At 46.8% G+C, this 25,551-nt stretch overlaps 1 protein-coding gene across 1 annotated transcript in view; it reads right to left on the bottom strand.

The window, feature by feature from the left end:
* Window positions 1–25,551, bottom strand: part of LOC119828097 (katanin interacting protein) — a 169,014-nt gene that overhangs the window by 132,736 nt on the left and 10,727 nt on the right. Inside the window, 1 exon segment of the mRNA XM_038350156.1 lies at window positions 11,964–12,019. Coding sequence (XP_038206084.1) covers window positions 11,964–12,019 — 56 coding nt within the window.

Genomic DNA, 25,551 nt, shown 5'->3' with positions numbered 1-25,551 from the left:
GCCAATTTAATAATTATGAAAAATAACCAAAGAAAATCACAGCGATGTAAGTAGAACCCTTGTAACATACTGAAGCTATATCCGATGGCACATAACTCCCTGTTTGGTTTTTCTGGTAATGTAAGGCCAAGACAAAAGGATCCTGAGTTGTGAGACCCTTTCTCAAAAGATGCCAATAAATAAATAAACAAAACAAAAAACACAATACCAAACAAAAACCCAATAACTATATTCATTATGATCAGAAGGACAAATGGGGAAACTGCATCCATCAAATAATAAGAGCTTAAAAATGGAAGAGTTAATTTGAAATCGCACAGAAAAGATTTAGCCATTGAAACCACACAGATCAAAGGCTAAAGAAAAGACTGAAGGGGGCTGGAGAGATGGCTCAGTGGTTAAGAGCATTGCCTGCTCTTCCAAAGGTCCTGAGTTCAATTCCCGGCAACCACATGGTGGCTCACAACCATCTGTAATGAGGTCTGCTGCCCTCTTCTGGCCTGCAGGCATACACAGACAGAATGTTGTATTCATAATAAATAAATAAATAAATAAATAAATAAATAAATAAATAAATAAATAAATAAATGAAAGAAAGAAAAGACTGAAGATACAGTTAGAGCAAAAATTAATGCTCTGGAAGATCACATGGAGGCATTTACCTACAATGCAGAAATAAGAGCTGGCAAATGTATAACGTTTGCTCTTCATGAGGTTTAAGTGAGATGAGCTTTTTAAGTTTTTTGTTAGAAGTGAAATTGCTTTTCTCATAAGAAATATTGGCAGTTTTACCACAAAAGCCAAACAAATCCTATTATTTAGGCTAAAGGCCTACAAATTTCAATCAGATTAAAACTGGCCAGCCACATATTTTTATAAATTAAGTTGTATTGGAATACAGTCACACTCATTAAGGCTGCCTTTGTATTTAATAGCAGAATTTAGTAACTCTGAGGGGTGTGGTGGCACATGACTTTATTTCTAGCACTGGGGTGGCAGAGGTAAGCAGATCTCTGTGAGTTTGATGCCAGTCTGGCATACATAGTAAGCTCCAGGACAAGCAGGGCTACATAGATAGACCCTGTCAAATATTAAAAAAAATAACTCAGACTATACATACACATAAACACTGAAATGTTTATTATCTGGCCCTTTAAATAAAGGTTGCTAATGACTGGTTTAGGGCTTTCTTTATTGGATTTTCTGTTATTTATGGCTAAATGCACTTTTGACTGAACAATAAAGAAATGCTTAAATAGACAAAGTTCTAGAAAGGTCAACATCTAAGCCAGGTGTGCTGGCATACACATATAACCCCAGCACTTGGAAGGCTGAGATAGGTTTGGGACACATAGTGAGTTCAAGGTTATCTTGAGCTAGAGAATGAAATTCTACCTGAAAAAGGGAGAAAAAAAAATCATTGATCTAATAATAGGGAAGAGAACGAGATGAGGAATAAACTGGATGTGGTAGGGATTATATGCACGTGTATGTGTACGCATGTTTGTGTGTATGAGTGTGTGACTGTGTGTATGCATGCACACGTGTGTGAGTGTGTGCACGTGTGTGTATGTGTGTGTGTGTGTGTGTGTGTGTGTGTGTAGGCCAGAGGATGCCAGGTATTTTAAACCACTTTCCATCTTATTTCCTTCTGGCAGAGTCTCTCACTGAACCTGAAGTCAGCATTTCAGCAAGGCTAGATGTTCAAACGGTCATCCAGATCTGCTGTCTCTCCCCACAGTGCACACAAACACCAAACACAGCCTGTGCTTCCTCATATCCATGGGGTCCCTGGAAGCAACCTCTGTAGAGACTGTGTGATGGGGAGACACACAATCACTTCAATGGCCCCGATCAGAGCCCACTGTGGTTTAACTATTCATTACAACTGAGTTTTAGGCCATCTGGCCATTGGCACATCTGCCCTCTTACCTGTCCAGACAGGGGACACAGGACATATTGTAGCTATGAGCCTACAATAAGGTCGGGGGAAAGGAGAAAAGGTGGCATGGAAGAGAGTCAGCTTGTGGCCAAAGTTGGGCTGTTTCTCTCAACTCTGCTCACCACTAGGAAAGGAAGGCCTGCTGAGCACCATTCTACATACAGAGAAATGGAGGCTAGAATGGGCCCCAAAGGGCCTCATGCTGACACCTTTCTCTCTTCTGGCACAACATGGCACACTGGCTCGGTCCTATACTTGCTAGGCCAACACTACTGAGTCCAGTGAGGGAGCCTGGCACTTGGTGCGGAAGGTGCAGTGAACTACACTTATCTGTCCTCTCTATTACTCCTGTCACAAAGTAGCCATGCGGTTGATGGCTGGCTTTTGCCTGCCCACTATGTTTTTTTTCTGGTCTTCTGTGATACTAAACTAATTTTCTTTTGAGAAATTATCCCTTTCTAACTATGGTAATGTGGGACTCCTCACCCCTCCCTTGTGACCTGGCTGGTGGGTTTCAGTCTGGGCACTAGACTTGGTCGATCCCCAGTTCTTCTGCCAGAACTGCTGACAGTGAAGACACCGTCAGGAAGGAGGAAGGGAAGGTCAGGGAAACAGCAGTCTCCACTTAGGGCTACAATAAGTCAGGTACAGTTCCTGGTTCCCAGGGAGGCTGGGGCTGCTTCCATCGCCACCCTACATAGGAAATGACCAAGACTCCATGGTGTTCAAGCTTCCTGAGGAATGGAGGAGCCAGGACTCATTGCCAGGCTCTCTGACTCCAGACTCTGGCACACACTTACTGGACTTTCTACAGTGAGTCTGGGAGAGCTGGCAGCCGCCCTGCTACAGACGGAATTCTATGCATTGAAGAGTGGATTGCCATAAGGAAGGAGGAGTCCAGACAGGCTGAGTCTGAACACCTGGATCCAGCTATACCTGATTATGCTCACTAGTTTTATATCAATTTGACACAAGCTAGAGTCCTTTGGGAAGAGGGAACCTCATTTGAGAAAATGCTCCAAATAGATTGGCCTGGGGGGAAGCCTTTTTGATTGATGTGGAAGGGCCCAGTCCACTGTAGGTGGTACCAGCCCTGCTGGTGGGCCTGGGTGCTATAAGAAAGCAGACTGAGCAAGCTATGAGGAACAAGCCTGTAAGCAGCACTCCTCCATGGCGTCTGCATCAGCTCCTGCCTCCAGGACGCTGCCCTGACTGCCTTCAGTGATGAGCAATGATGTGAAGAGTAAGGGAAATAAACTCTGTCCAATCCATCTGCTGCTTGTCATGCTGAGTATCACAGCAACAGAAACCCTGACCTAGACCTTGATGTCGCCTGCCTCTGAAGTGTGCAGCAATGTGAGGCTGCAATCTCCCTCTCTTCCATGAAGCTAGTGTAAGGACTACCACTTATGCATGGCCAGGGCCCACAGACTATGTGTGGGTCCGATAAAGCTGAAGCCACTGGCTTTTGACAGACCTAGATGACCAGAGAGCTAATAGCATAGACGGGAGGAATCAAATGTCCTCATGTCGGGGGTGGCTGCAGGACTAGGGCCATGTAGGTGTTGTCTACCCAGAGACAAGGGCTGCTTCCACCCTGGAGACATCTTTCTTTCCTGAGACACGTGTAAGTGCCACCTTTCCTTGGTAGGTACCATTCTCTTTTCTAATACCGTTCTATATTCCACACAGTGCTCTTTCCTAGTGGAGGGAGGAGGCACTGTTAAAGGCAATTTCATGCCTCAGATCTGAGGATAGAGGAGACTTTGATGATGCTCTGTACAAGGGCACATTCCTTATCCAAAACAGACTCTTTCTGCTCAGAAATTGCAGTTCTCTGAGGGTTTTTTCCTAGAGTTTAATCTTGTGCTAGAAGCTTAGCTGATACCAGAAAGGTTTTAGACATGTCAATCTCCTTCCTGGCATTTTATCAGAAATTGATTCTTTCTGCTGTTTGGTATGGGAGTCTTGGCTTTGCCCTTGTTAAACTAGGGGTTGGAAGGCTGGGTTTATAGATATATCTCTGCAGCTCCTAGGGTCTCAGGGCAACTGGGGATTCAGCAGTCAGTCAAGTCCTGCAGGAAGGATTATGGCTGCTCTCTGATGGCACTACATGGTAACAAGGGCTCACCTCTTCCCCCAGAAAGACTTCTACTCTATCTCTTGGCATTGGATCAATGTTTCACAACTATTTGTGTGTGGGGGTGTGTGTGTGTGTGTAGATCACAGAACAATTTGTGGTAGTCCATCCTCTCTTTTTACCAAGTGGTTCCCAGAAATCAAATTCAGGTTATCAAACAACAAGTGCCCTTACCCATCTGGCCAGCCTGGCATCTTAGCTTTAAAGCATTTGCCTTCCAAACATGCTCCTTTCTCCTGCAAACTAGAATCTCCAATATCTGTGGAGCTCCCAGGATGCACAGACATGGCTTAAAGCACTTCTCCCTCTGGAACCTACAGAATACGTGTCAACCCTATAGCACCAATTCTGTGTCACCCCTTCCCTAGAGAGAGAGCTGTGGAGTCACAGAGGCCAAGTCACTTGAGTGGCAGAGTGGGCCTAGGAACCTGGACCCCTCCCATAGTGGTCACAGGCTTCCTATCTTGCTGCATGACTTGCTCACCCTGTTTAAAGTCCCAAAGTGCCATTGCTGGCCAGTTTCTCAAAATCTACAGAGACCAGGACCTCACGGTGCAAAAGAATGGACAATGCTAATTTCACACTGGGAGTGGATTTGGCAGTTGAATCCAAAATGGGATTTCATTCTTCTCTACCCAGAAATCAGAACTAAAAGGTTTCATTCCCGTAAAAGTGCACACTTGGAGCGTCCGCTGCCACAGCAGGCTCTAGTGACGCAGCATGCACTCTCCTGCTCGCTCGTTCCTTTCTCTCTAAGTGCTTTCTTCCTCCTCCTCCTCCTCCTTTTTTTTGTGCTACTGATCAAAGCTAGAGTCTTTCTACCATGTGGGCGGAGAGCACATGCAAGGCAAGCCTCTAGCACTGAGCCTCAACCCTAGTGTAAACACTCTTTCTTCCCCCAAGAGACAAGACCATATACACATGAGAGAGGAGGGCAGCTCTTAGTCACCCAGAAGGTCAAGTTGCAAGGATGCTGAGAATTAAGTCAGGGAAGGCAGGAGGTATGTGCTGCTGGATGGTGGGTGGCACTGGGACCCTACAAGAAGAATCGCCACTCTCACTGAGCTAAGGGCTAAGAGGTGGCTCTCAAAAGTGAGCTTCTAGACACACCTGCAAATCCTTCTCGAGAAAACTGCCCTGCTGCCATCTACAACGAGACAGTAGCCTGGGGAAGTGTAGGGTGACCCATAAAGGAGTCAACGCAGGCACTGCTTAAAGTCAGCCACACATGATTCTGGCCAGCAATCAAGAACTCTGCCCTTCTTATGCACTATTAGCGGATGGACTGGAAACATTGTTTTCAATAAAGCACACACCCTGGACCCAATTATTCTAGTCTAAAGAGTTTACCTTTGGCTGCCTTTGCACATGCGTATTAAATTCCTGCTTTAGAGTATCCCTTAAAAAATTTTTATTGAAGCAAGAGACTATTAATAGCCTAGACAGTCATTAACAGGAACTAGGAATACACTCACGTTATTAATTAGCACCCAAATCCAATCTGAGCTGACATGCAATTGCAGACTGTATTTACCCCACTTAGTATGCTAGTCATGGTTTGCTGTGCATATGTGAATATGCTGCACCACAGGGTATTTCTGCAGGACCTACTGGGATGGCATCACTTTCCAGACATAAGGAAAGGAAATGCAATCTCTCCAAAGTTTCCAAACAAAGGGTCATGTTCTAGTACATCTGTGGGAAAGAGAAGGGCATCATAAAAAGGACAAAGGCGTCTCAACGACCTGCTACAGGAGGTCTTCCAAGACAGGATAGGTGTGAGAAGGTGGAGGGAGAGAAAAGGGATAGGGAAGAGGGGGAGGGAAGGAGAGAGAGAGACCTGTTGGAGTTGGGCTCTAGGGGCACAGATGCCGGTGGCTGTCTTGGGAGTGACCCACAGTACCACAATTTCAAAGAACACCATTCCTCATTGAAGGACTGCTACCTGGAAGTGTAACCTGAAATAAAAAACCCTTTCCTCACCTAAAAACAAACAAGCAAACAAAAACACAAAGGGAGAAGCCAGACTAAATCACACACTATTGTGTTAAATAAGGCTGGGTGTCTGGTTCCCCAAGAAAAGCCATCATTTAGACAAAAGCCCCCATTCACTCAGGGACTTGAAGAAAGTTTCTGCTTGCTAAGGAATCTTTCTCCTTTTTTATGGCAAGAGGAACGGGTGGCTCTACCATTAACAATGACTGTGGTGCCTATTAACTTGTCAAGGTTAACACTAGTCTCTAGGCTCCCCTCTCCCCAGTCCCTGGACACAAGCCCCACCCCAGTTCACAAGCCCCCTCTCTCTGGTTCCCATTTAACCCTGAAAAGCTTTCCCCTGTTGCTTCTCCTTGTTCTCCTGGGACACTGCCTTGGCAGTTTGAAATAAACTTTTTCCTTTCTTATGCATGGAGCAGGCTATTTTGGTTTCTTTACTGCGCCTATTTTCACTGGGGAGATAGTTCAATTAATAGAGATTTGCAATCTCAGTGCCGGGCAGGTGGACAGATCTCTGGTGCTCTCTGACCTACTTGGTAGGTTCCAGGACAGTGAGAGACCAACTCAAAAAAGAAAAGAAAAGGGGCTGGAGAGATGGCTCAGAGGTTAAGAGCATTGCCTGCTCTTCCAAAGGTCCTGAGTTCAATTCCCAGCAACCACATGGTGGCTCACAACCATCTGTAATGGGGTCTGGTGCCCTCTTCTGGTGTGCAGGCATACACACAGACAGAATACTGTATACATAATAAATAAATAAATATTTAAAAAAAAAAGAAAAAAAAAAGATGGACAGCACAGCACCTGAGAGGCATCACTCACAATATCACAATATCATCTGACATGTAAGCACATGCACACAAATGCACACACAGCCCCATCCGCACACAAATGAACACAGCCCCATCTGCACACAAATACACACACAGCCCCATCTGCACACAATTACACACACAGCCCCATCTGCACACAATTACACACACAGCCCATCTGCACACAAATGCACACACAGTCCCATCTGCACACAAATGAACACACAGCCCCATCTGCACACAAATGAACACACAGCCCCATCTGCACACAAATGAACACACAGCCCCATCTGCACACAAATACACATACAGCCCCATCTGCATACAATTACACACACAGCCCATCTGCACACAAATGCACACACAGTCCCATCTGCACACAAATGAACACACAGCCCCATCTGCACACAAATGAACACACAGCCCCATCTGCACACAAATGAACACACAGCCCCATCTGCACATGAATGTATACACAGCCCTATCTTCACACGAATGCACAGAGCCCCATCTGCACACAAATGCACACAGAGCTCCATCTACACACAAATGCACACAGAGCCCCATATGCACATAAACAACCAAGCAGAGAGTAGGTGGATGGGAACAGGACATCTATGACTACCTAGCTGAAAGAACACATTAGTGGTAGTCTCTTGAAAAGGGAACTGAGGACTACTACCAGGAGCACAGTAAACCTTCAACTATTCTTTTTTTTTTATTGCTCTGCTGAGGATGAACTTGTGGCCTCAGACATATTAGGAAAGCTCTTTGTCATGGAGCCACATCCTCAGTCCTTTCTCCCAAATATCTCCAGCACTGGTTGGATGGCTGATCCCACCCCGCCCCACACACCCCTGTCCTCTGAATGGGGCTCGCAGACAGGAACAGTGACTCCAAAAGCATCAGGAGAGCAAGGAGAAATATGAACCTGGTGGCACACTGAATTGACAGATGGGGCTAGCTCCTGAGATCCAGTCTCTCTGACTTTGCCTGGGAAGCAAAAGACACTTCTTGCACCTAGAGGAAGGGGTGTAAGAGTGCACGCTTGCGCAAGCAGGCAAGCTTCAGTTTTCTAAATAAGAGAGTTAAATGGCTTTTACAGTCCTTTACAAAGTGAGCTTACAGACGAGTGGCTTTTAGAATCTCCAATCAACTGAAAAAGATGGCAGTCCATTATCACAAGAGGCTCATGGAGTGGTTAAGAGTGGAGGCTCAGGAGGTAACCTAAATAGGGCTCACTTACCAGGGGATACCCATCCAGGAAGTAGGAAGGCTAGAGTCCACCTAAAGCCCAGCCTGAGCCAGGGAGGCCCCTAGAGGAAGTGTAACTGGCTTTCTCCCTGTTCACACAATAAACACAATAGACAGCCAAGCATCCACAGAGCACTATGGAGCGAAAGCCACTGGAACTGGACCAGGTAGTTGCACTGCACACTGGCTCTCTGTAGGGCATTGCCAGACAGAGGGAGAGGGATCAAGGGACCAGAGATCACCTGCTCAGCTGTGAGATCTATGTGACTCTGGAACCTACACTATGGCCTTCAATGCACATTGAGGCCCTAATTCTTGGAGCTGCAGGGGTTCCTGTGCAGCAGACGACATGTCCCCATCACCATGTGCCCTAGTCAGCAGTGTGCACCCTGTGAGCTGGGAGGGTTAGTTAGATGGTGAATAAAATTGGCTCTTTCCTCTGGGATTTCTCTCTAACTTTTTTTAAAAGCACTGTATGACAAATCTGCTTCCTAATGATTTTTGAGTAAACGACAATGGCCACAATTTCAAAACCATTAATAATTCATGACCAGAGGCCGTAAACACTACATAATCTCTACAGGCAGGAATCGTGAATACTCAGTTAGAGGCGAGGCCAAGAATATTTTTGCCAACTGAACTGAGAGAATTTGCTGCTGCAAAGCAGCCATAAGGAACATTTCAGAACCAACCGTTGCCTTTCCAGTACCTCAGCTCAGCCTGCCTCTTCCAGGAAGCCTGTCCTTCCTCCAGTGCCTAGAGGCTTAATATAGGTACCTCTGTGTTGTTCATCATTCTCCCTCTTGAGCCCTGTCTGTGGTATCTGGAGTCAGTAGTGGCTGAGGGGCTGGGTGCCAGGAAGGCTGTGTGTACACAGTGATTAGCAGGCCGGGCTGCCTCTAGCTCCAGAAACCCATTCTCATCCTCAGCTGCACGTGGACACTGCTAGCAGTTAACAAATTCAGATGTCTGGAGCCACACCCAGAGCTTGATGAACTAGTCTGAGGAGGCCCAGCAGAAGAGCTAAAAGCTCCCAGATAGGCCAGGTGTGATGACACAGCCTTGCACTCTGGAGACAGAGATGGGAAGATCACAGGTTCAAGAGCTGGAGGTACGGCACAATGAATAAGGCATTTCCCTCACAAGAGTGAAGACAAGAATTCTGATTCCCCAGAATGGACACAAAAGCCTGGCAGGGGTGACAACCACCTGTATACCAGTACCTGGGAGATAGAGGATCCCTGGGGCAAGCTGGCTAGCTAGACTAGATGGAATAGGCAAACTCAGAGAGCAGGGAGAGACCATCTTTTACAAAAATAACAACAGTAATAGAGTAATACACTCAATTTCAGCTTTGAGCTTCTGCACACATACACCTGTATAGACTCACACACAGAACTGGGAGTGGGAAGAAAAGCGGGGGAGGGGGAGAGAGAGAGAGAGAGAGGGAGGGAGGGAGGGAGGGAGGGGAGGGAGGGAGGGGGGAGGGAGGGAGGGAGGGAGGGAGGGAGGGAGGGAGGATAACTTTAATAGGGCGTGAGCCAAACGCAGCACTACTTCAGGCTGCATGAGGCCTGGCAAGCTCACTGGAACCCACACACACCCCTCACTGTGTCAGCTCATGACCCACACAGGCACAGTCCTCATCTGACCTAGGTGGAAACTGCATTCCACCCCACCCTCTGGGGAGTGGCCCACAGATCTTCACTGGAGAAGGAACGTGACACTCATCCCCAGCTGCTTGTTCCAACCAGCCCTGACCTTTCATGGTGACATGGCTTGATCTATGGCTAGCAACCTGTATAAGGCACACAGTGCCACTAAGAAGTGAGGGGAGGGGTACAAGAAGGCAGGGTTGGGGAGGACAAGTTCAGATGACCAGGGAAAGAATCCCCTAAACCAACAATGTGCTATTAGCTTTGTTCTTTGTTTTTCTAACCAAACTGGAAGCCTGTTGAGACAATCAGCCAGCACCCTCTTTTTCGGAGGGCCTGAAGCCATCTTAAATATCTTTCAGAATTAAACCTGGGCATTGAGATAAACAGCCTCATGTTTTCTTTTTTACTTCAAGCACTGTTTAGAAGAGAAGCGATCTGAAATGCTCTCAGGGGATTGGTACAATGGAGATGCTGGGAAAGTAGCAATTAAGAGGTTCCGTTGCTAAGAGAGGGCAGAGGGAGAAAGAATAGGAGGCCTGACTTATTCCATCTGTCCCCCACCCCCAGAAACACAGGACTTGATCAAAGAACACTATGGTAATATATGGTTCTTATGTCACTTCCCGCCTGCCTGAGTTTTAAAGGTCTTATTTAAAGGTTTCCTTTATTCACGTCTCTCTGACTTTGACCATGTTGTTTCCTTGGACTAAAAACCTCCTGCTCATTCTTTAAGAGGCAGCTATCTATCATCTCCACACAAAGACTTCTTTCCCTTCATGTTTTTAGACAAGGTCTTGCTATACATGCTAGACTGACCTTGAAGAACTTCAAATCATCCTTCCTCGGCCTTCCAAGAGTGGAGATTATAGGCCTATCCACCTTTCTTTTTTTTTTTCTTAAGATTAATTTTATTTCTAACTATGTATATGTGTGTGTCTGTGTGGGTATGCACACGTGAGTGCAGGCATCTGTGGAGGCCAGGGGAGAGTGTCAGATCTGGAACTGGAGTTACAGTATACATCCTATATGGATGCTGGGACCAGTGCATCTGCTTGACTGCTGACCCATCTCCCAAGCCCAGCAAGCCTTTCTTGATACTGCAAACAGGGTTAGGAGACTTGGTTTCTACCCTTTACTCCTACTTCCTCTGCCTAATGATAGTTTTTCAGACTGTAGTGCAGTGATCCTGGGCCACTTCTCTTCTAAGTATACAATGCACATCCCTCAGACCAGTGCTGAGGTCCTGAGCAAATAGGCTCAGTGGGGCAGCTTTCAAGAATGGCCAAGTATTTTGTCAAATTGAGTCCTTGGCTGGAGAGAAGGCTCGGTCATTAAAGGCCAGGCTCACAACCAAAGAGACAGGAAGTGAGGCCTGGATCTGGGTGTGGTGGCACACACCGGTAATTCCAGGACTTGAGAAGAGTAGGAGTCTCTAGTGCAAGGCCAGCCTGGGCTCTATTGTAAGTTCCAGACTATTTGACGCTGGGCTTAGAGCCCATGTCTCAGGAGAAAAGGAAAGAGAGAAAAGAAAAAAAGGAAAAAAGAAAAGCCAATTCCCCACCCTTTCCCCTCTTCCTTTCTGCTTATTTCCCACATCCTTTAAACCTGTCCTGCCTTTTGGTTTGCTTTGAAGCTCCTGGACCCAGATGAGGTTGAAAACCAACCTTTTATTCTTAGAAGAGATGGAAGTGAACCTGTACCCTTAGGAAACCTAAGACTCAGAAGAAGGTGCTTCCTCCTCTTCGACCCTGGAAACTCCCCGTGAGCACACCTGACTGATGGTTGGAGCTAGAGACAGACAGCACGTGGAGAATAAGGTGCCTTGACTCGTACCCAGCAAGTCCTACAGATACCAGCAAGCCCTAGTGAGAGTAGGGAGCCTGGCCTGTCAGCAAGACCCCCGGGGAAGGCCAGACTGCCAACTCACAGACTCAGAGACTAAATGCCACTGAGATCCGGAGTATAAGACACACCAGCAGATGTGCTCAGCGAAAGTTCATCATCACAGGTGACAATGGGCTGACATGTCTAGCTGCCAGCTCTCACTTGGCCCAGGACTTGGTCTGGGAACTTTCTTCTTCAAGAGAAAGGAGAAGGAGGTCACAGAATGCCTGCTCACACCCTCCCATCTCCAGGCTCTTGCAAACAGCAGTGGGTGCAGTTACCTCCTTTCTCTCCCGAGAGCAGGACCGGCTTCTCTCCACCTTCCGCAGGGCCTGACCTGTAGCAGTTCAAAAGCAGAAGCAGAGATTAAGGCTGCTTGGGAACAACTAGTTTATCACCACAAATGCTTTTGGTTTGCAAACTAGAAAGACAGGACCAATCATAATGAGATGATTCTAAGAAAATGTAGCCTGTTATTATAATGGGAAAATGGTACACTTTTGAAATGGACCAACGGCAAGGAAAATGGTAATTCACACACTCACAGTATTTGACTGTAATGAACAAAGCTCTAGCCCTTTAATCTGGGCCATTATCTGCACTCTGAAAGGGCCAAGGGACTGTAGTTTTCCCTGTCGAATTACATTTCTATTAAATTGTTTGGAATTACATAGAACGCCTTCCATAAAAGTGCCTTCTGCTGTGTGCACAGCCATAAACTTAGGTGGGTGCATTCCGAGGTGCTGCACCAAACCCCAGACTCACAGCTCAGGTGACGTGCAGAAGTGAATTAGCAGTAATCACATGCGCTTCATGTAATGGGCCATTTCAGAGGGAATTGTTGCTTTTCTGAGAACGCCTTAGACTAGCATTTGAAGGCATGCGTACATTCAGGAGTCATCATCTCCTGCAAACACACCCTTCCAAAAGCACATTTTCACACCTGTGATGGGCGTGTCCACTAGAAGAGCTCCTGATAGACTGCCTCGGCATTGAAATCTAAACCAGAAGTCACTGTAGTCAGTAAACCTATTAAACTGCCCCACTTGACTCCCAGATGGCTCTCTCTGATCGCCACGAGCACACATCCTATTAGGTAAGAGCTCTCAGAAGGCGGAAGCAACAGGCTTAGTGACAGGCCAGTGAGAAAGAGAAAGAGCAGATGGGGTCGGGTCTCAGACAAAAGGCATTTGTTGTAGATATTTTTCAAGTCATCTGCTGCTAAAGTTGGGTCTCGAGAGCCCATAGGTCATGCTTTGAGCTTTTAGGAGGTAGGACCTGGCTGGAGGAAGCAGGGGGTTGGCCTTTGAAAGTTGTAGCCACCCTGGTTCTGGCCTGTGTTCTCTGTTTCCTGGCACATGCCATGTGAACAGACAAGGCCTCGCATGAGAATGCTGCTAGACAAAGCCATCACTGTTCCCATGCCTCTCCTGACACACCGAGCCTCAGAACTGTGAGCCACTGGCCTTGCTTATGCTGTTTTCAGGTATTCTGTCCCAGCCCCAAGAAAGTGACCAAGATGCCATGTGCCTTGGTCCCAGCTTATGGGTTTATTGGAAGGTGGCAAAACCTTCTGAAGCTAGGGCCCAGGGGAGGGAGCTAAAGTCTTACTGGGAACTGGGCCCTTCTCTCTCTTTGCTTCCTGGCCACCATGAGGTGAACAGCATCCTCCAAATGCTCCCACCACACAGCTGCTGCACAGGTCCAAAATCAATGGGCCCAGAGGTCAAGGCTATAGCCTCCTGAACTGTGAGCTCAGCCATTTCCTCTATAACTGATATTCTCAAGAACTTGTTACAGTAACAGAAACCTGGCAACACCTCTGCTCTGTTCACAATGTCCCTTAATCCGACCTTTTCTCTTTTCCTCTCTCCACGGTCCACAGGGCTAGTCCCCTGGGGCAACCATGACTATATTTAACCCCGTGCTCCATATCTCAGTATGTCACACCAGGGATGACACCCCACCTAGACACAGAACCTCAGCCCCAGGAACTTGAAGTTGTTTTTGATACATGAAGGGAGGGGTAAGATGGGGCTAATCCTGTTTGTGAGCTTTGATGCTGGGCCTGGGTGTGGGTCACCTGCCCTGGGACCGATAGCAATGTTGGGATAGGAGGGACTGATGGGAAACTTCAGCATGCCTTGAGATCCAGACAACCCCCTTAAGTTCCTTCTGACAGTGTATGATTTCCTTTCCACCTTAAGACAACAAACTACTTAGAATTCAGAGATCGTAAAGAGCCATGGAGTCCCATGGCGGGGAAGACTAGGGATATATCCAGTGACAGAGTGCCGAGCAAGGTCCTGGGTCTCAATCCCAGCAACACAAAAATGATGAGGAGGGTGGTTTTATATGGAGATGGGAATTATATGGGAATTTTGTACTTTCTGTTTAATCTTGCTATGAATACAAAATTGCTTTAAAAAATAAAGTTTATAGTTGGAGAGCTGTCTCAGTGGTCAAGAGTTCATACTGCTCTTGCAGAGGATCCAAGTTCAATTCCCAACACCTCTACCAGGCAGCCCACAACCACTTGTAACTCCAGCTCCAGGGATGCAGATACCCTCTTCTGGTAGTCACAGGCACCTGTTCTCCACCCCTGCCCACCCCCCACACAAAGTTTACTAATTTACACACATGCCAACCAAATCAAATCAACCAAAAAGAGACCAGGGTCTCAAGAATCAGGATATATTTCTTAGGCTAATTTAATCATGGATTCATGAAACCCAATGCTCTGGGACCTAGAGAGAACATTCCAGAAGCCCTTAGCCACATTTGCTCTGGCTGTCAGCCTGTGGATTCCAAGCAGATCCTTGGGCTGGTTGCCCACATGATGTGACAGGTAACCTAGTCTGCCCACACAAAGCAGACCCTGATGGGTCTGAGCTCAAAGAGACGCACGAGCTAGAGGCCAGGGATGCCAAAAGACCAGGATACTGCCACAGTGGTGACAGTGCTGGACCAGGGCAAGGCAGGTAGCAGGAGGGCAGTTAGGGGTCAGTGAGGTAGCCTATGTCCAGCAAGGTCCTTCCTTCACCAGTCACACCAACTGAGGCTCTGCTCTGGGAGAACACAGAGCAATCTGGAACCAGAGCTAAGTCCCAGGCTCTCTGGGGCATTAACTGCCTCCTGGATTGTGTCAAAGCTGGATGTGGTAGTGCACGTCTTTAATCTCAGCACTTGGAAGGCAGAGGCAGGCAGACTGCTGTGGGTTTGAGGCCGGCTAGCGCCACCTAGTGAGAAGTAGATAAAATGAAATGAAGGCGAGTTCCTCCAAATCACCACTGGGTTTGCTTCATCTCCTAAAATTCTGTTGTGGCCTGGGGAAAGGCCGAATGGTAGCAGAGTGTCTGTCTGGCATGCCTAAGGTCTTGTGTTCCATCACCACACCACAAGCACATACAAAGATAAAATCTCAACACACAGTTAAAACAAAACTTGAAGATGGGCCACACAAACTTTGACTACTTTAAAACTTGGAAGCAAATCTCTCTACTGGAGTAATTAAAAGTGTCTTATTCATTAAATCGGAAAATAATTTGCTTATCTTCCAATGAAGATAATGCACTCTAATTACAAACATTTGTATCTAACCTCCCTGGAAGCTGGCTGGGTCCTCACACCCTGGAGCCTCTCTCTCCTGCAGGGAGCTCCATGATGACCACTTCTTGGCAGAAATAGAAGGAATGGACTCAGATTCCACTGTACCTGCCTGCTGCATCTGGCATCTTGGGGTGTCTTCCTACTTGTAGCTCATTTATTCTTACAACAACCAAGAGAGAGAAGTGGGAGAAGGTGACATTAATATCAATATACACTGCCTGCAAAATGAAAGGGGTGGCTCTCTGCACTCTGCAAGGTGACCTGCCTGCATCAGCTCCAGAGCAATAAATAAGGCCAGATGTAAATGCTATGTGTGTGCTTCGCTTTCGAGGACAGATGTGTGCCCGGGGAAATGAAAAGAGACGTGATCCCGCTGAGCTTTTGTAAATAGAACACGTTCCCTCCTTTATGGCTGGAGAAGGGCTTTATCTGCACTTAGGATTTATTGTCAGTGGTTAGGATCTGACACTCCAGTTTTACTTTGCCCTAGATGTAGATAATATTCACTATTGCCTATTTTGTGGGAGTCATGTCTTCATCTGAAGTCATCAGGCAAGAGAAAAATCATGCCAAAATTACCCTTAAAAATGAACTCATAATGTACAGGACAGGGCACAGCTTTCAGACCCACTGCTGCAGACTAATGCATGTGTGTAAAAGCTGGTGCATATGGAAATATATAGTACATGATAAAAATACACATGCAAAATGTATCTTTATGGAAAGCCATTAAACTATCCCTATTTGGCTGCTCCCTCTATTTTTCTAGTCAGACAGGGGAAAGAGGTGGGGTATACGGGAGGGGAGGGGCACAGCTCTGCATTCATGGAAGGTTGGCACCTGGCTGCCACAGCTCTACTATGCTAGCCACCTGTCTGCAGCCAGCTGCTATGGAGAGGCACTCACAACCAGTTTTGATAACCAGGGATCAGTAAACAGTTTCTATAAAAGGCCACATACACATTATTGGTGTGTAATGCCTAAGGTCAGAAGACTATAAGGTCTCTAGCACTGATACTTTGCTATTATAGAGCAAAAGTAGTAATAGGTAATAGACAATTAAACAGCACTACTGTTTGAATACATTTTTATTTACAAAAGCAGGCAGCAGGCCAGATTTGGCCAAAGGCTTGCTTTTATATCTATACATAATTTTGGTGGTGCTGGGGACGGAGTCATTCCTGCTTTAGAGGAAGGCTAGTATTCACACTTGGATAAACCAGTGAGGTAAGGAGAGGCGAACTACAGGTGAGCGACTGCAAGGTTTACTCATTGTCACAAAAGTGCACCCTTATCTGTTGTCACCATTGCTATCACTGGCACCAGGATCACCATCACCATGGGTTGCACCTGTGGCCAGGGCTTAGCTGTGCCAGACACTGGGCTCCAAATGGAAACATGTATCAACTCACAGCCGCCTAGGAAAAAGACGCCACTAGTACCCAGTGTCAGATGAGATCATGAGACTCAAAGAGGTTGAAACACTGGCTCGATATCAGGAAGCTAGTAAGCAGAGCGGCCCAGAGGTAGACTATCTTAACCACTATGTGTCACTGTCCCTCAGCCAGGTCATTAAGTTTAAGAACAGCGACAGTACAGCAAAGTGCTGGGGAGGTGCGTGAGAGAAGCAGTTGTTCTGTGATGCAGCGTTTAATCTGTCTCAGGCTCCCAGAGCAATTAATAAAGAGATTAGAAGCAAATGGCTCCCTGGTGAAGCTGGCACTCCCTTCCCACCAGATGGCTTCCTGAGAAGATCCGGAACAAATGCCAACCATGGAGGGGCAGGCTTGGCATTCCATTTTCCCTTCCGGGCTTTGGAGAATAAAGGTGACTCGTGCAAATCCCACAGGCACTGAAAGCCTGGGCCATAGATTTCATTGCAAGGAACTAGAACAAAGGATTCGTTTGTCCCAAGGGGAATGATGGTACTTCCATCTTGTGACCAGTGAGACCAACTTATTCATTCTGCTGTCTGAGTTCGTGTTGAACTTTGTCTGTGTTCATGCAATTTAATTTACCTAAAAGTATCCCTCTCACCTACCTGTCTGATGGTAGAACACAAAATGGCTTAGCTCCTTTGGAAAGCATGTTAGCAACTTGCTCAGAAGCACAAAGGCCATTTTCCCTTGGAGCTAGCAACATCTTTACTAGAAACTTGCTGTGAAGTCCACGGTTTTCACAAGCAGGAAGTTTGTGTGTGAGGTAACCAAGGTATCATAATTTGTCAGATGGGGGCTGGAGAGATGGCTCAGGGTTTGAGAGCACAGGGGTTCTGGCAGAGGACCTGCATTTGGTTCCCAGCACCCATGTTGGGCAGCTTACAACTGACTGGAAGGCAAGCTCCAGGGGCTTTGATACCCTCTTCTGGCCCTGAGGGCACTTGAATCAGTGGAGAACTACTGGAAAAGCATGGCAAGTCACCGGATGGAAAGCAACATTCAAGGCTGAAAGAGGGTTGGAGCTCCGCGGTAGGGCTCTTGCCTGGTATGCATAAGGTCCTGAGTGCAATGCCCAGTACTGAAAACAAGAAGTGACTAGAATTCCAGATGACTTACTCTTTACTCTTATAAGATCTACTCTGACATCTAATAAGCTACAGGGGCGGAAGAGATGGCTCAGCGGGTAAAAGTGCTGGCTGCTCTCACAGAGGACCTGGATTCAGTTTCCAGTATCCAACTATCTCTAACTCCAGGTCTAGGAACCTGATGCCCTCTTCTGGCTTCCATGGGAACTGCATGTATATGGTGCACAGACATACATGCAGGTAAAACACTAATAAAATAAAAGTAAATAAATCCTTTAAAAGGAGAGAGAGCCTTTGTAGAGTGGAGGTCTAGACAGGGTTTCTATAGACCAGGTTGGCCTTGAATTCACAGAGATCCGCCTGTTTCAGCCTTCTGAGTACTGAATCATCACCACCCAGCTGAGAAGCTTTGCCTTAAAGAAAGAAAATAAAGGAAGGGTGGGCTGGGGAGATGGTTCAGTGGTTAAATGGTGTTTGGCTCCAAGAGCATGTATAAGTGCCGGGTGAGAATGGAAGACCTCTTCTAGTTCCCATCTCAGAGGGTGGAGATGGGAAAGCCCCAGAACAAACTAGTTAGGGAGACCAGCAAGAGACATCAGCAAGCTCTGGGCTGAACTAATAGACTCTGCCTCACTGAATAAGGTAGAAGAGCCAGGACGACTCCTGACATTAACCTTGGGCCTCCACATACACAAGCAACCCCCACACACACTGTGCCCACACATGCAGACATGCATACACACATGCACATCACATACACACATGCACACACACACATATACAAGAAAAATAGAAACAAAAATATTTAGGAAAATATACAAGAAGTGTTAAAGGCTTTTCCATGGGAAGCCTGAGAGGACTTGAAGGCAGTCTGTTGAGGGCATGGGCATCTCCATGAACCTCGTGCCTGGAAGCCTGTTGGATGAACGGCATCTGCAGGAGGACAAACCTCTCAAGAGATGGCTCCAGGATGCAGGAGATAAGAAGGAAGTGACAACAAAACACATTGACAACAGCTCCTTAGCTAAAGCCTACAGGGACCTCCTAATCTGAGGGCAAAGGTTCTGTGGGAAGGCTGGAGAAGATAAAAAAGGGGAAGATTAAAGAAGGCCCGTCAAGATCTATCCCGCGGTGGTGGAGATGCTCTCACTAGACTGACTCTCCCATCACGATGACTCTTGAGATTCCTTACTCTCAATCACAAGCTCTGAGTCAAAGAAGTAAAACAACTTGCCCAAGGTCCCAGAGCAAGGAAGGGAATCTAGCAAGTGTGATGCCAGCACAGCCCTCAAGACCCAGTGCCATTTCCACCCACACTCCATGCACCCTCGGCCCCACTCCAACTTCTTTGTGCCTAGGAAGCCTGACTCTGGCTTCCACCCACTGTACTGTACACACACATCAGAGCCAAGCAGATAAAGCCACAGTGTGGCAGGACTGGGACAGTGTGGAGAGCGGCTGTCTAGCCTCACAGGGAACTCAGCTCCAAGACGGGTTTCTGTGGAGGGAAGTGAGCCTTCTCTTGCTAGCTTTTTTTGGACTTTTGTTGTTGTTAAAGACTCTGTAACCCAGGCTGACCTTGAACTCCAGGCAATCCTCCTGCCCCAGCCTCCTCAACACTGAGATTACTGGTATGTACACCATACCTGGCATGTTTTGTCAGTTTTGATTTTTCCAGAGAAATTGTTGAATCAGTGTTATGAGAAAGCTTTTGGTTTTGAAAAGTTGGTCAATTATTTTTATTACATTTATTTTGCAGGTGTGGGGGGCTTGGCTAATTTGGAAGTCAGAGGACAACCTGTGGAAGTTGGTTTTCTCCTTTCAACACGTGGGTTCCAGGGGTCAAATTCAGGCTTGACAGCAAACATCTCTACCCACTGAACCATCCCACTGGCCTGATAAATGATCTCTAAAAATTCAAAACAGGTTTCCACTTTCCAACCTAATAGGTAACTGTGGTGGTTTGAATTAGAATGACCATATATTTGAATGTTTAGTCACTAGGAAGTGGCACTATTTGAGAAGGAATAACAGGCATAGCCTTGATGGAGGAAGTGTGTCACTGGTGGTGGATCTGGAGGGTTCCATAGCCTGCAGCAGGCCATCTCTGTCTCTGTCTCTCTCTCCCCTCTACTCTCCTCTACGCTACTTGTGGATCAAGTTATAAGCTGTGAATCCCATGCCTGCCTGCTTGCCTGCTGCCATGTTTTCTGCCATGATGACCATGGACTGACCCTCTGAAACTGTTAGTAAGCCTCTGATTAAATGCTTTCTTTTATGAGGTCACGGTGTCTCTTCCAGCGTACAGCAGTAAGTAGGCAGGAAACTGGAAACTGACTTCTTTCCCAGAGGCAGTGAGCCCCTCCTGTTCACAGGCCCGTGTGTGCAGATTCAATTAACAGCAAAGAGAAAATACTTGGGGAAAGCATCTTTACAACATGCACTACTTTTCTTGTCACTGTTTTCTAAACACAGCATAAATTGTTTCTCACAGTGTTCACATTGCACTAGGTGCTGTAACCTAGAGTGGGTTCAGAAGAAAAGGGAAAGGAGCACATAGGTTGTACTTAAACACACCCAGAAGACTTGATCACCTGTGGACTTCACCACTGGGGCCCAGATCAGAGTCCTACAGATACCAAGGGACATTTCTTTACCTCTAAGTCCAAGAGCCCCTTTTGAGGAAACTTAAAAGGATCTGCTAGGAATCCACTAGGCAAGAGCAGGAGCCAGGCAAAGCTTGCTTTGCTCCCCCGCGTACCCCCAGGCAGGGCTACACTCCACTCTGAAAGCCTGAAACCATATTCCTGTCACTCTTCCTTTGCATTTCCTTGTAACTGGAATTCCCAGGGCCCAGTTTACTGCCAAATCACCTGAGATAAACAAGCCATGCTAAGACCCTCCTCTCCCTTCCAAATCCAAATCGCAGCTGGCAGCTAGAAGTGGAATTTATAAGCTGCACAGCATGCTTTGCATTGGCTTGCAGCCTCATACCCAGCTGTCTGCGAGCAGGACAAGGCAGCATGGCAGCTGAGAATGCCAGGCCCAGGTGGCAGCGTCTACCTGTCCAGGGGTCTCAAGTCCAACATCAGGCACAAGAAAGACAATGCATCAACAACTTATAAACTGGGAGGTTTATGTCCCTCTGCCCATATCTACTGAGAGTCAGGGACCTGGGCTTGTTCTCTGAACTCTGGCTCCAAATGCACTCCAAACTTCTTCAGTCTTTTTCACTGTTCCTCTTCTAGCCCTGGCTCTTCTAGATCCTGAACGCCCCCAGGCTCTTCACTCTGTAGCCCAAGCTGACCTCAAACTCAATCCACGTGTTCTCCATCACACCCAGCTCCAGCCTCCAGTCTTGCCCAGATTTTCCAGCAGCAGCTAAGTAGAAGCTCAGAGCCAGCAAGGTAGCTCAGCAGGAAAAGAACTTTCTGCCAAACTTGAGGACCAGAGTTCTAACTCTACGAGATCCACATGGTAGAAAGAGAAGGACTCTCAAGCTGGGCAGTGGTGGCACATGCCTTTAATCCCAACACTCGGGAGGCAGACGCAGGTGAATTTCTGTGAGTTTGAGGTCAGCCTGGTTTACAGAGCGAATGCCAGTGCAGGCCCCAAAGCTACACAGAGAAACTCGTTCTCGAAAAACCAAAAATAAATAAATAAATAACTCTCATATCTTATCCTCTAGCCACTATGTGTACACACACACACATGCACACACATGGTAAAAAGAGAATGACTCTCACAGCTTATCCTCTGACCTCCATGTATACACACACACACACACACACACACACACACACACACACAAATGTAATAAAATCTACAAACAACAACAGAAGCTGATAGATGGAGCCCTTGTTTAACAAGCACGAGGCCCTCGGTTCCAGTCTCAGCATCACAGATAGAAAACCACAGTAGACAATTTTTTTTCTTGAGACAGGGTTTCTCCGTGTAACAGTCCTAGTTGTCCTGGAGCTAGCTCTTGTAGACCCAGGCTGGCTTCGAACTCACAGAGATGCACCCGCCTCTGCTGGCTGAGTGCTGGGATTAAAGGCGTGCGCTGCCACCACCTGACCAACAATTAGCTTTCAACTCAAAGGGATACAACTCCTCTAGTGAACTCACCCTCATGCCTCCTACCATAATCTCCCACAAACACTGTCTTTTTGAGATGGGATCTCAACCATGAAGCCCTAGCTGGACTGGAACTTGCTAAGTAGGCCCTGAACTCACAGAGCTCTACCTGCCTCTGCCTTGTGAGCAGTAGGACAAAGGCTACATCCCCATCCCCATCTGCCCTTTGCTTCTCATGTGTTCATGGCCTGTTTCTTCCACCAGGCTGCTATGGGCTTTATGAAAATTCAATTCTCCACATCTAGAATGATGCCTAGACTGCAATCAGCATCAGCAGATGTTTCTAGAATGAATGGACAAAGCTGAGAGGGGCATAATCATCAGAAGTGCTTTCTGGACCTGCCACACTTTCCCAACCTCCCTGCCCACCCCAACAGCTTTCTGATGTGGTGAAACAGAATGTAAGGAATGTGTTTGATAGTCCACTGAGGACCACTGGGAAATGAGAGAGTTAAGAGACAGCTACACTTTTTGTTTGAGTTTGTTTGTTTGTTTGTTTTTGAGACAGGGTTTCCTTTCTCTGTAGCTTTGGAGCCTGTCCTGAAACTAGCTCTTATAGACCCGGTTGTCCTCGAACTCACAGAGATTTGCCTGCCTCTGCCTCCCAAGTGCTGGGATTAAAGGCGTGTACCACCGCCTGACTGACAGCTACACTTCTATAACGTAACCAGTGGCTTCTGTGGAAACAGAATTCCCAGGCTGAAAGGGATTCTGGTCTGTCTCCACACGTGTCACAAAGTTACTAAATCCATTTCTCTTCCACAACCTATCCACCCCTGGGATTGCCACACAAAGCAAGGTGACCCCCAAATGACTTACTCAACTGCCATAAAAAGTGCATGAGAACCTAAAGAATCCTGATGAAAAGGTACGTGCCTTCCACAGACAGATGTTTTGGGGGAACATAGTTTTGATTTGGTTTAGTCTTTGGATACAAGGTTTCTTTATAAAGCCCAGCAGGCTTTGAAATGACAACCCTCCTGCTCCAGCCACCCAAACAGCTTAGGTTGCTGCTGTGTATCACCATAGCTGGTTTCCCCAGTGTTTGTCAAATGCCCAGCATCCCTCTCAACCCCTACAAATGGGGAGGTAGCTTTTTTTAAAGTAAGAATTTGCACACATACCCCAGTCCAATCAAGCTCAATCCTACTTCCTCCTCTACAGAAGCTTGATGGTAGTGAAGGGAGGGGAGGCCTGACCCTTTTTTATGGGGTTTCATAGCTTGTTCCTCTAGGCTTAAAACAAAAGAAGCAGAGAAGAGTTCATAAATAGAGATACTGAGAAAAGAGTAGGGGAGACGGGCTGGAACAGACTGGGTACTACCCCCATCCCTGGAAGTTACCATTATCAGGCTCTCAGCTCCTGTGAGCCTTAAATAAGCCTTCATATCTGATAAATAACAGTGATCAGGCTGGATCCAAGAATCATTCAGTAGCTCAATCTGGGCACAGATGTTAGTCTAGTCTCTATAACATATATATATATATATATATATATATATATATATATATATATATATATATATTCAGCCAACAGCTAAAACTTGGGAGAATTCACATCTCAAAATCTCAAGTTCTGTACTCTTGTGAGAAACTGCATAGATCTGGTGGTGCAAGGCCTGTCATCCTGCCTGGCTGAGCGGAAGCTGCCAGATGGTATAGTGCCTTCCCATTCCCACTCCTACCTTTCCTGGTTGTCTCCCTGCAGCTGAGGTCAAGTCCAAAGTCTAGGGGGTTGGTCCCTCCAGCAGTGTCAGAAAAGCAAAGGCTCATGTGTCAGAACCAATGATCACAAGAGCAACTTTGTCACCAAAGACGATAACACAAATATACTTCATATGCCAGATTCTTTGCCTTGGGGCTTGGCGCACACACACTTCTTATAAATGCCCTAATGGGGAGACACTGTTAGTATGGGTTTTGTGTGTGTGTGTGTGTGTGTGTGTGTGTGATTCTTGTGGTTTGGTTTTATTAATTTTCTAGAAAGGGTTTCATGATCCTTCTGCTTCCATTCTCCAAGCACTGGCATTAGAGATGGGCACCACCACGCCAGACGGGACAACACCATGTTCAGCTTTCTGTTTTACAGACTGAGGAAATCATGTGCTTTGAGAAACTAGCAGGCAGATCTTCACGGTCTGAGCATGCCAAGCAGGCTTGGGAATCACAAGGCACTGAAGGAGCGGCTGTCACAGAAACCTTGGCCACGGCAGTCGTTTATATCATGTCTATTTCTTAGCCTTGTAGACTCCACAATTTGGGACCCCTGGAATCCTTTGAGCACTGAGACAATTCAAGGCCTCTAAAATGAAACTCTGGAATAGAGCCATTAAGTCCCTTCCAGCTAAAACCTGTGATTTTAACTTACAAAGTACCTAAAGGACTTTTCTTTGATGAGGAAATGTACACACACACACACACACACACACACACACACACTAAACTACACAGAAAATCTATTAGGGGTTACACAGAAAATCTATTAAGTGGGCTCCACGGCAAAGCACTTGTTAGGAATGAACACAACTTCACTGAGCTGAGAACTGGAGACAGGATGTTAGCTGAAAAGAAAGGAAGAGGCCACCGGGTCACAGCAGAGGAACTTTGGTCAAAGTATGGTATCAAGCCTGGGCTGAACTATTCTACAGGCCAGTGTCTGGGGAAGTCAAATTTGATCATTAGAGAAACTAAGGAATGCAAAATGTTTGGAGATTTAGCTATGAACCTGCTTCCTGGAGATTATCCAGAAATCCTCCAGGGGACAAAAAGGCTAATCTTTCCCTGGTTCAAGGTCAATTCAGTAAACACCCATTTTCCAGGCCTCAGAAAACAACAGAAGAGTGTCTCCACTTCAGGGAAAAGGGCGTGAGGCCAAGCCTGGTACAGCCTGGTGGAAGGCTCCTGGACAGGAAGAGGTACTTCTGCGTACTGGGGCCTATCAGTTTGGTGGGAATGACTTGAAAGGGTACAGCTGGTTAGACATGCACCGTGGGTAAGGCAGAAAGCTGGGAAAGAATGTGGCATGCTCAGGAGTGCAGAGCTGCCTGTGGTGGCTCGGGTGAAATCTCAGGTGCCTACAGAGAAGGCCAATATGTGTCATGTCACATGTGAGCTCATAAATACTGGTGCCACCAGCCAGAAGGGGGCCAAACCGTCAACACATATCCAAGATCAACAGTGAGCCACTGTTCATTACTGAAGGACTGGGCCTAAGAAACAAGGCCGGCTCAGTGTAGCCAAAGCCCCTTATCATGAGAATGGAACATCCAGGAACTCATGTGAAATCAGTTTTAAATTGAGAAAATATAGCTAGGGGCCCAATACAACCCAGTATAAAACTTCTGGACAGGAGTAGGTGCCTCACAATAAGAGTTGGCACTGAGCAGGGCTGCTTTTCTAGAGAAATTGTCCAAATAAAGGTGGCGTATCCATAGGTCACTTGTAGCTGCAAGGGCCAGGTTTTTAAAAACCCACAAGACATTGGGAGTTCATAGCTTCTTGTTTTGCTTTTTGAGATGGATTTGGCTGCCGCGCAGGTTGGTGGGAAACTCAAGACCCTCTTGCCTCAGCGCCCCCTTGTGCTGGGGATGTGTGTGCCAC

Source organism: Arvicola amphibius, chromosome 1, assembly GCF_903992535.2.
Source record: "Arvicola amphibius chromosome 1, mArvAmp1.2, whole genome shotgun sequence".
NCBI classification, from domain to species: domain Eukaryota; kingdom Metazoa; phylum Chordata; class Mammalia; order Rodentia; family Cricetidae; genus Arvicola; species Arvicola amphibius.
The sequence above is the reverse complement of the archived record's forward strand: the minus strand, read 5'-3'. Positions and strand labels throughout refer to the sequence as shown.